Raw genomic sequence first — 11,570 nt, forward strand, 5'->3', positions numbered from 1 at the left:
GAGTCTGCAATAAACCAGGGGTGTTCTTGGTGCCAGACCCTGTATAGGTGTACCTCCTTTTGGCCATTTGAGTCACTTCCGCAGAGAAGTGCTGTTCTCTGTCAGAGACAGAACTGTGGGGCACTTGGACTGTTGTTAGACTGAAATAATTTGTCTCATGCTAATGTATTCTGAAAGACAAGTACTAAATTGAAAGAATGCTTTGAGATTAAGACCTTTTCTACTGGTTAGGGTGTCATACGATCAGAAGTTTCTGTGGAACAGAAAGGAATTAAGAATTTTAAGCCAAATGATTGCTTCATATGTATTTAGCTAAACTATTTTTTAAGGTTTTATTTATTTATTTTAAGAGAGAGGGGAAGGGAGGAGAAGGAGAGGGAGAGAAACATCGAAGTGTGGTTGCCTCTTGCACGCCCCCTACTGGGGACCTGACCTGGCCAGCAACCCAGGCATGTGCCCTGACGTCGAATTGAACCGACGACCCTTTGGTTCGCAGGCCCAAAAGCCACACCAGAGTCACACCAGCCAGGGCAAAAGATTTTTTAATTAAAACTTTTACTGTATTTCTGAAAATTCAGAAAAGCAGCACTGAGAGTGAGTGATTAGAAATTAGTTAAATTGGCCCTGGCTGGTGTGGCTCAGCGGGTTGAGCACAGACCTGCAAACCAAAGAATCATGGGTTCAATTCCCAGTCAGGGTACATGCCTGGGTTGCAGGCCAGGTCCCCAGTAGGGGGTGTGTGAGAGGCAACCACACATTGATGTTTCTCTCCCTCTCTTTCTCCCTGCCTTCCCCTCTTTCTAAAAATAAATAAATAAAATATTTAAAAAAAGAGAAGTTAGTTAAATTGCATATGTTTAGAATTTAAAATATTTCTCTAGACTTGCTCTTCTTAAAGTTACCAACTTTTAAAAGTTTGAATAGATCCTGGCATTAACCTATAGAAGCTGATTAAAAATAAAAGGTGGAACTGGGAAGAACTTTCAGAGTTTTCTAATTTAGCAGAAAGGAGTCCGTTTGCTAAGATAAGGGTTGGCCTCACTACTGTTGAGTAACTGTGAACGCTTCCCTTCCAGACGGTGCTGGAGCTGGACCGGATGGAGATGTCCATGGACGCTGTGAGTGCCTGCTCTTTGCCTGTGGGGGAGGGGCGTCTGACGTTGGTGTTTCACAATTTCATTCTAAACTTTACACTTAGTTTCAGAAAAAGTTTTATGAAAAAGATTTGTTGGATCAAGAGAAAGAGAGAGAAGAACTACTTCTTTTGGAAATGGTATGTTGTTTTCCCATGCACAAACACATACTTTTTTTCCTGACCAGTATTACCTGTGCTTTGCTATTAAGCCCTAATAAATCATTTCAGTGTCACACTACTTTTTTTCTTCCTAAACAACTAAATAGGAATCCTGATTATTTGAAAGCTGTTATTTTATGAACTGCAAGGAAAACTACACTTGAGAGGTTTTAAAAAAACCTGTTTCTACTGAAGTATTATTGACATACAATTAACATTTTAAGTGTGCAATTTGATGAATTTTGACATGTGGGCCTATCTGTGAAACCATCACCACCAAACGTTTACCAGTCAAAACACCCAACATCCTCATTCCCTTGAAGGTTTCCTTCTGCACCTGGAGGGTTCACAGCTCCTCCTCCAGCGCCCGGAAGCCGCTGACCTAGTCTCTGTCACTACGGAGTAGTTTGTGACTAGAATTTATATCAGTTTAATAATATATGGCCTGATCCTTTTGTCGTGCTTCATGACAGAGAGAGAGAGAGACAAGACAGAGAGAGAGGGAGAGGGAGAGAGAGAAGGAGAGAGAGAAAGGAAGAGAAAGAGAGAGAGGAAGAGAAACACTGAAGTGAGATAGAAACATCAGCTGGTTGCCTTCCCGTGTGTGCACTGACTGCGGATCGAACCCGCAGTCCGGATGTGTGCCCTGCCCAGTATCGACCCCGTGACCGACCTTCGGATCTGCGAGACGACTTGCCAACCGCTGGGCCGCACTGACCGGGGGCTGGGTAGTGCTCCGTATCCTGATCTGTGAGCCGGCATGGCTGCGTCCGCGTGCTCCTTTTTGGGAAGGGTCACTGAGCTGTACGCTTAGAATTTTTGCACTTTCTCTATGTATATTATACCTCAATAAACATTGTAAAAAATGTCCCAAAGACTATTGCCTTTTCTCACAGTCTTTTTAAAGAAAGACATTATTTTGCTATTCACAAATCAGAAATGAAAGTGGCCAATAGTAACCAATTTTTTGTGCTAATGAAAATTGGTAAATACCTTCAAGAAAATAAAGGCCCATTACCACCATGATACGAAACTCCTTTTTTTAAAATAGCTTAACAAATCCCCAAAGGCACAATTCTGTAGATGTTAGAAGAACACAAATGTGAAAGAAACTGGACTTCTTTAGGCACTAATTTGGAAAATAACAGTACTTTTTTCAGGAATTTTTGTGAACAAGATTTATATTTCTAAAGCTTGGGGTAATTTCTCATTAGGACATTTTTCTAAGTCTGTTTACACTCACCTTGAATGCCTAAGATGCTGTTTCACTGGCAGGAACAACTAGAGAAGGAGAAGCAACAAAATGAGGGAAGGCCCATGAGTGAGAAAACCTACGAAAAGAAACGTAAGTAGTTTTCTTATGTCTTCACCGCTCAGTCACACAATCGGTGTTTAATCCTGGCAGTGCTGAAAGACCATGCTGAGTGATGAATTTTATATGAAAAATTGCCTTTCTTTCGCTTTTAAAAGTCATTTTCAAAACTGGCTGTGTAATGTTGCATAGCTGTTAAGAATACATGAATAAATGATGAGAATCCTGTGGAGCTTTAGTTCCTTCAAAGGAAAGTGATAACAGCAATAAAGTTATGAAATTGTCACTGAATAATTAAGATTGAAATATGTAAATATGCAAAGTAGGAGTATTTGGGAAAGTGCGCGGCGTAGCCGGGGGGTAGTGTTTCCTTTCCTCTGGGTCGTCGTGTGTGTGTGTGTGTGTGTGTGTGTGTGTAGATGGATCGGAGCCCGCGGGAAAGCGCGGCGCTTCAACCAGACTTTGTTTTAGGTAGAGACACCAAGACACCAACAACGCTGCCCAAGAGCACCCCCACTTCTGCTCCCGGGCCCTCTTCCAGCGCCCCATCGACAAGTAAGAAACAACTTCCTGGGTTTCCTTCTTTCCTTTTATCAAAGTTCTTCACGGGGAAAGTCACTCTCGGGTGAGGTCCACTATGCCCAAGCACCGCTCTTCCTTTGTTAGCGTTAGTTTCGGTGGTTCTCTGTGGGCAGCTGGGGTGAGAGCGCTCCAGGAGCCCCAGCTAAGGAAAGGAAGCGGGACCCCTCCCTCCATGTTTCTCTGAACACGCTGGGGCTTGGAGAGGGCGTGGGGTTGGGCCTCTAACGATGAAGTGAACAGTCATATTTTTTTTCTGCTTGTTACCCTAGGCAAAGAAATCAAGAAATCCAAACTGATTCGGAGCCAGTCTATTAATAATCAAACTTTTCATGCAAAATATGGCAACTTAGACAAGTGTGCTAAGTATGTATGATCTGCCAGCTAATTCACATTTCTTTTTTTTAATATATTTTATTGGTTATGCTATTACAAGTGTCCCATTACCTCCTTGCTTCATTCCCCTCCCCCCTGCCCACCCCCTCCCACCCACATTCCTTTCCTTTAGTTCATGTCCATGTGTCATAAGTTCTTTAGATAAACATTTTGTATAATAAGGGCTTGGTGATGATGAACTCCTTTAACTTGACCTTATCTGAGAAGCACTTTATCTGCCCTTGCATTCTAAATGAAAGCTTTGCTGGATAGAGCAATCTGGGATGTAGGTCCTTGCCTTTCATGACTTGGAATACTTCTTTCCAGCCCCTTCTTGCCTATAAGGTCTCTTTTGAGAAATCAGCTGACAGTCTGATGGGAACTCCTTTGTAGGTGACTGTCCCCTTATCTCTTGCTGCTTCTAGAATTCCCTCCTTCAGTTTTACTTTGGCTGATGTAATTATGATGTGCCTTGGTGTGTTCCTTCTTGGGTCCAACTTCTTTGGGAGTCTCTGAGCTTCCTGGACTTCCTGGAAGTCTATTTCCTTTGCCAGATTGGGGAAGTTCTCCTTTATTATTTGTTCAAATAAGTTTTCCACTTGTTGCTCTTACTCTTCTCCTTCTGGTACCCCTATAATTTGGATGTTGGAACATTTAAAGATGTCCTGGAGGTTCCTAAGTTTCTCCTCATTTTTTTGAATTCTTATTTCTCCATTCTTTTCTGTTTGGTTGTTTCTTTCTTCCTTCTGGCCTGCTCTATTGTTTTGAGTCCCAGTTTCCTTCCCATCACTATTGGTTCCCTGTGCATTTTCCTTCATTTCTGTTATGGTAGCCTGCATTTGTTCATCTAATTTGTGACTAAAATCAACCAATTCTGTGAGCATCCTGATCACCAGTGCTTTGAACTGTGCATCTGATAGGTTGGCTATCTCTCGGTCGCTTAAAAGTACTGGCTCTGAGGCTTTCAGCTCTGTTTGAGCCATCTTTTTTGGGGGGGGAGGGTCTGGTCACGCCTGTTACATATGAGGGGCAGAGCCTCATGTGTTCACCAGGGCAAGACACCCCAGTCACTGGGTTGTGACGCTGTATGTGAGGGTGCAGTCCGAGAGGGAACAATGGCGCTTGCTCCGCTGTTCAATGGACCTCAGTCCCTTCTGCCGCTTCCCCCGAGCAAACTGGGCCCCTCTGGTGCCAATTCCGGTGTGGGTGGGCTTGTGCACGCCATGGGACCCTCCAAGGACCTCTCTTGTGGGGGTGTCTCTCCATGTGCCTCAGCCCCCACAGGTGTTTTCAATCAGTGTCCCAAAGCTCTATTTCCCAGTGCTGGGACCCTGGGTTGCGCGCAGTGCCTTGCTTCAAAATCGTGGCCTTGCTGGGTCTGCTGGTTGCCACCTGTGTGCTCAGGGTCCGCCTGCTGCGGTCTTGCGCACCCCGGATGCCTTATGCACCCGGTCGCACGCTCTCTGCTCTCCTTGCTGCCTGACTCTGCCCCTCCTACCGGTCTGGATGAACGGGTCTATTTTAACGTCTTGGTTGTCCAACTTACATGCAGTTCAGTTTTCTGTCAGTTCTGGTTGTTATTCTGTTTCTGAATTGTTGTTGTCCCTATCTTGGTTGTGCGAGGAGGCACGGTGTATCCACCTATGCCTCCATCTTGTCCGGAAGTAGCTGTTCACATTTCAACTTTTATTTTATAGTCTCGCATCTTTATGTATGTGAAGTACTTACAATATTATAAAATCAGCATTAATTTGGGGTTTTTTATAGGTAAATCTTTTTTAGGTTTCTTCTCTAAAGACTTTGTTAGAAAATAGCAGTCTACCAGTTTGCTTCAGAACAGGTGTTCTGGTGGTCTGGGTGACCACTGCAGGACAGCCGTGGAGTGGCCTCCCAGAGTCCCTGTCTTGCTTCATGAGGAAGGTGGCCCTGTGTCCCAGGTGCCAGACAGCTTTCACGGGGGTGCGGACGGGCCCCGTCCACTGAATGGCTGTGGGCATCTGTTTGCTCTTCGTACTGTTATTTCTGGCTGTGAGAGGCCGCCGATGCGTCTCTGTGGCGCAGTGACCACAGCAGAGTCCTGGCAGCAAAAGAGTGTCCAGTTTCCCCCTTGGCTCAGCAGGCAAAAGTATAAACAGCTAAGATTACGAGAGAATCAATAAATTAAATGAACATTATATTTTATATGTGTTACAGACATGTAGTATAACAGCTGCACATCAACCAACAAGCAAAGTGATTTTAAGGAAGCATAAAGTCTTTAAAAGTATTTTTTAGAGTATTCATTTATCTATCAAAAATATGTTATGGAGAAACATGTTTTTCTTTTATTAAGACTAGCTTAGTCAGAGTTTAAGCTCTATGTTAGGACCTTATCAATAGGTCTGTGTAGAGTTCCTAGCCAATAGTGGGATCTCTGGGCAAAAGAGATTAGAAGTGAAGGTGGGTTGTTAGCAAGAAAATTTCATCACTATTACTCGTCTTTGCTGATCATCAAAAGACTAACTGTTATTCCAGTTCAGCAAAAGGTTAAGGGAATGCTTCTAAGTTACAGACAAAGTAGTTGCTGTGAGGCGTGGAATAGAAAAAATACATGAGAAGTAAAAATAATAAGCACGTTTTATTAGAAGGAGGGAAAGCATTTAAAATAAAAGATTAAAAAGGGGCAGGTGCCGGATGAACGGGATTGAAACACACATGCTCTTGTGTTTGAAACTTGATTTTGTTCTTTCCCAGTAAAAGTTCTGCAGCAGCATACACGACCTGTGTCTCGGGCTTAGGGAAGGCGCCTGTGATTTCCCTCGCCGGTGAGTAAAACTCTGCGCTGCTCAAGACATTGTTGCACGTAATAAAATATGATTTTCTCTAAATGACCAGCTTTTTAGGCCCTGGCTGGCGTAGCTCAGTGGATTGAGCATGGGCTGCAAACCAAAGTGTCACAGGTTCGATTCCCAGTCAGGGTACATGCCTGGGTTGCAGGCCAGCAACCACACATTGATGTCTGTCTGTCTGTCTGTCTCTCTCTCCCTCTCTCCCCCCCTCCCTTCCCTATCTAAAAATAAATAAATAAAATCTTAAAAATAAATAAAATAAATAAATGACCAACTTTTTAAATTTCTAGATACAGGATTTTCCCTAAATGTATATCTTGATCAAATACCTAAGAAATTAAACTTTTCCCTAGCAATTGAGAACACATTTGACTGTACTATTATTCTGTTCTCACTCTGTGTCAAGACTTGGAGTTTACTACTTTTAAAAGAGAAAAAGGACGCAGTGACAGGATAGGTTTTACCATAGCCTGAGACCTGCTGAGGCACAGACTAAAATTTTTGTAGTATTTTTAAGTTAGTTAAAAACATTAGGGCTTTACTAATGTTTTTATGCAGATAACGTGCAGCTAAACATTTGCAGTATTACATACGTGACACTATACCAGGAGTCAGAAAACTGTTTACGGGCAGGGCCAGAGAGTAGACATTTGAGGCCTTGTCGGCCACTCTGGCCTCTGTCGCATCACTCAGCTCTGCCACCGTGGAGTGAAAGGAGCCAGGGACACATGCAAGGAACCAGGGTGGCCGTGTTCCAGGGAAAGTTGCAGGGAAACTGCCCGCGGAAGCGTGCGGCGGGCAGATCCAGCCACGAGCCGCAGTTGGCTGGCTTCTGGCGTAGGGAGTAGAACGCAGATTTTTTGCTCTGGAAATATCAGTCGAAAATTGTAATACTGACCCGTGGCAACTTTTTAGTGTAAATAAAAGCAGATCTACTGAAGTTCTGAAATTTTCAGTCATTATATTTCCCATTTAGGTTGTGTTTTGAGCAGTCTGTCTTTCTCTTGCCTCTGACTGGGTTCTTTATAGTCTCACGGAGAATACATACACACTCACTGACTATTCCGTACACCGTATGTGTTCATTGGCCAGAGCAGAAGACCTTTCTGACGCTAAAGCTTTACAGTCACACACAGTATGTAGGCTGGTTCCACAAGCTGTACCACAGGCACCGTAACAATCCCGAAGACCTTACTTGCTGTAAGTTGTCGAACTGACGCTACTACCAACGTTCCTTCAAGTGAGGTCTGTACCTAGTACGAGCGCTGATTACTTTTATCTCAGCAAAGTAGTGGATTCTTTGGGAGATACTCTAGGGACATTCAGAGTTTGAGAACTTTATTCACAATATAGAATGCTTTTTAAAATTGCAAGTATGTGTAGAAAGACAACTTGGAGCTCATGGTGCAGATGCTTACAGCTTTCCACAAGGGGTTCTTCCGACTCGGATGGGTCCCTGCCGGCCTCTCAGAGTTAACTTCACCCAGCTGTGAATGAAGACTTTTATTCAGGAACTTGTAACAGTTCTTGCCCAGAAATTTCTTTGCTTAAATCATTAAGAATATGGACTCTGAACTGTTTGTGTATTTGTTTATATTTTTAGAGAGAGAGAGAGATTTGTTGTTCCACTTACCTATGCATTTATTGGTCGATTTTTGTATGTGCCCTGACCGGGCATCAAACTCGCAACCTTGGTGTGTTGGGATGACTCTCTCACCAGCTGAGCTACCTGGCCAGGGCTGAACTGGTTCTTAAAAGTTTTAATTATGTGCATTAGTTTCTTCAGTTTTTACTTTGCTAGTTCCTAAGTTATCTTGAGAATCAGGAGAGTATATATGATCTACAGACCCTAAAACTTAATGTCCACAAACTTAAATAAAAGCATGTATTTATAAGGGTAACCTTTTATTAAAATATTTGAAAAATAGTCTATCTTAAGGGTTCAATATTGTCTTGGAGAGACGGAATATAGTTTGAATGAAATATCTGGTTTTCTTGGTTAGAAAAATGTGCTTATTACGTATCAATTACTTAGTGAAGTGCAGACGGAGGAAAAAGTCACTATACGGTGACACGTGAGGTGGAAAGAGAAAATGGAAGCAAAATGTCTGTACTTGAACAACAATTAAAATAAAAAAAATTTTAAAAATGTGCCAGGTGTTCATGTAGAGAAGAGATTTTACCTTCATGTGGGACTCGAGACACAGCCTTTGAGATGATGGTGCCCTGTGAGGTGGGCCCCAAGGTGGGCCCAGGCTCTGGCAGGCAGAGGTGGGTGCGGAGTGACACCCTGCGCGGAGTTCCCGTCCCGAACAGCAGCGGGTGTCCGTGTCTTCAGGGGGCAGCGGTGGGCCAGTCCGGCGCATGGAGTGTGTGGAAGGGGGAGCGGAGTTCAATGAGGCTGAAAGGAAAGATCGGAGTCACAGCTTGGAAGGTCGGATTGAATCCTTTGTGCCTGACGTGAGCCCATCCCTAACTGTGCGGTGACTTCTGCCTGTGTCCAGTTGCAGCGTGCCAAGGTGCGGCACATGGGCGCATCAGACCTGGGGGGGTGCGGAAAGGATGCTGGGGAGGGTTTAGGGGGAAAACGCCACGTGTCCACTGTTAGTGGCTGTGGGAAGCAATGGGGCCGTGTTGGCAAGCAGTTTGGTAAAGCTTGTCGAGAATCCTAGATTTAAAAAGAACCCCATGACTCAAAAAAAATCCCATTTCTAGTGAACTGTCAGGAAGCAATAAAATAAAATGTGATAAAAATATGTCCCAGTGTGTGCCCTTGATACGATATGATGGAGATGGCACTTTAGCTCTGTTATCCTCCCTCCAACCCTGGTCTAATGTAAGAAAGGCGTCAGGTTGCAATAGTGGGGCATCCTGTGGAATATTTGGCCAGTGCCCTTCAAAACTGTTAAGGTCATCAAAAACGAGGAAAAGCTGAAAAACTGTCACAGCCAAGGAGAGTCAAGGATGAGTAATGTGGTACACTGAATAGAATCCCGAGACAGACGTTACCAGGTAAAAACTAAGGAAATCTGAACACGGCGTGGATTTTACTTCATCATGTATCACTATCGGCTCCTCCATTGTCAACAAGTATAGCACACTAATGTGAAGTGCTATTAATAGGAGGGAAACTGGGTGAGGAGATAAATGGGAAATCTTAGTACTGTCTTTTCAATATTCCTGAAAATGTAAAACTAAAAAAAAAGTCTATTTAAAAATAACATTTACAACAACTTCAAAAACATTAAATCCTCAGGGATTAATTTTTAAAAATACATGCTAAGTGTACACTAAAAACTTTAAAATGTTGCTGGAAGAAATTAAGGAAGACCTAAAAAATATGGTGTTGAGTAGGGGAAGAATCCCCCTTCCTTTAAGAAGTTCTTATAGCTGGGTTAATAATAAAATAATAAAATTGGCACAAGACTAGATTAACAGGAGAAAAAACAATTTAATATGCACCCGTGGAATAATTACAGTATGGTACTCGGATTACAAAATGAGGTTCAAAGAATGATCCATCCAAGTGCTTTTTAATATATTTTTTTAAAGATTTTATTTGTTTACTTTCAGAGAGGGAAGGGAGGGAAAAAGAGATAGAGAAACGTCAATGTGCAGTTGCTGGGGGCCGTGGCCTGCAACCCAGGGATGTGCCCTGACTGGGAATCGAACCTACAATTCTTTGGTTTGCAGCCCGCACTCAATCCACTGAGCTACGCCAGCCAGGGCTTAATATTTTTTTTAGACAAAGAAACAGTAAATTTGTGAAGAAATGGACAGGGCAGAGGGGAAGAAGGCTGTGCTCACCAGAAAGGAGGACAGGCAAGGTCAGAGCGTCTGTCGTTGGGGGGTCCAACAACACAGGGAATGAGAAAAGGGGCAACATGTCTTGTTTGTACGGAGCTTCTGGCCAGAGTGGTCTCCTGTCAGTGGTGCAGGGTGTCTCCAGGTGCAGGGAGGGAGCTTTTCACGTGGCACGTGTGTTCCTGCACGCAAGGCGACCGGAGGGTCGGGGTGCCCTTCTGGCAGTGGCTGCTGTCCAGGTAACTGATTCAAAGTAATCAGTGCGCCGTTGTAGGGTGTTCTGAGAGACGTGCCGTGTTTGTGGGTTGAAAAACTTCATGTTATGATGTTGGTTTTTTAAAATTGACCCAGAAATTCAGTGCAATCCTGATCAGTAGAAGCTGATCCTAGCAGTCTTTTTGTAGAAATTCATAAGCTGATTCTAAAGTCTACAGTGAAACGCACAGAAATGAGTATAGCCAAAACCATTTTGAAAAGAAGAACTGGAGAGCTTAAACCATTTGATTTTTACACTCCCTGCAAAGCTCCAGTAACCAAGACCATGCGGCCTACACGGACCTGTGTGGCCAACTGAGTTTCAGCAAGCACTCCAAAGACAGTCAGTGGCGAGGGGGGAGCACGTTTTAAAGGGACGCTAGAATTACTAGGTGTCTATATTTTTTAAAAAACTGAACTTCAATTCTTGCACTATATACAAAATTAATTCAAAATGTTTTATAAAGTTAAGCATAAAAGTTAAAAGTATGGCATTTCTGAAGAAAATACAGGCAGAAGTCTTTGTAATTTTTGGAATAGACAAAGATTTCTCCAAACCATAAAAGAAGAAATTAACATGTTAGACTTCATCAAAATGTAAAACTTCTGTCCTTCGATATAAATCATAAAAAATAAATGGCAGGACACAGATTGGAAGAAAATACTCATATTACACGTGCCTGACAAAAGACTGGTATCCAGAATATACAAAGAAATCTTTAAAAGTAATTAGTCAACTAATTTTAAAATGGCAAAAAAAGCCGAACATACATTTCACAATAAGCACATGGAGAGATACTTACTAGTACTCATCAGAGAAATGCAGATTAAAAGCGGTGAGAAAAAACACGAGGAGAAGCCACTGCACATGCACTGGGAAGTCTCGGTTAAGGAGGCTCGCGATGGCAGGTGTGCAGGAGGAGCGGAGCCGCTCTCCGGAACTCCCGGCACCAGTGCTGCAGGTCAGCGGCTCGGCTCCTTTGTGCAAAATGTGGCAGTTTCTAAGGAAGTTAAACATGCACTTACCGTGTGATCCGGCAGTTCTACTCCTGGGCTTTTACTGAAGGGAAATTGAAACCTGTATCCACACACTGACTGGTACATGATCGTCCGTAGCGCTTTG

General features: G+C 43.3%; 1 protein-coding gene across 3 annotated transcripts in view; it reads left to right on the forward strand.

Annotated features, from left to right (window-relative positions):
• Positions 1-11,570, forward strand: part of PPP4R4 (protein phosphatase 4 regulatory subunit 4) — an 84,447-nt gene that overhangs the window by 68,048 nt on the left and 4,829 nt on the right. For 2 of the 3 annotated variants that reach the window (XM_028506796.2, XM_036013607.1), the window contains 6 exons: positions 1,077-1,118; positions 1,199-1,273; positions 2,570-2,639; positions 3,078-3,161; positions 3,458-3,551; positions 6,294-6,364. In XM_028506796.2, the coding sequence (XP_028362597.1) occupies positions 1,077-1,118; positions 1,199-1,273; positions 2,570-2,639; positions 3,078-3,161; positions 3,458-3,551; positions 6,294-6,364 (436 nt within the window). The remainder of the gene's footprint in view (positions 1-1,076; positions 1,119-1,198; positions 1,274-2,569; positions 2,640-3,077; positions 3,162-3,457; positions 3,552-6,293; positions 6,365-11,570) is intronic. The other variant, XM_036013606.1, reaches the window with a different exon arrangement.

The sequence above is a fragment of the Phyllostomus discolor genome, chromosome 1 (assembly GCF_004126475.2).
Source record: "Phyllostomus discolor isolate MPI-MPIP mPhyDis1 chromosome 1, mPhyDis1.pri.v3, whole genome shotgun sequence".
Classification (NCBI taxonomy): Eukaryota; Metazoa; Chordata; class Mammalia; order Chiroptera; family Phyllostomidae; genus Phyllostomus; species Phyllostomus discolor.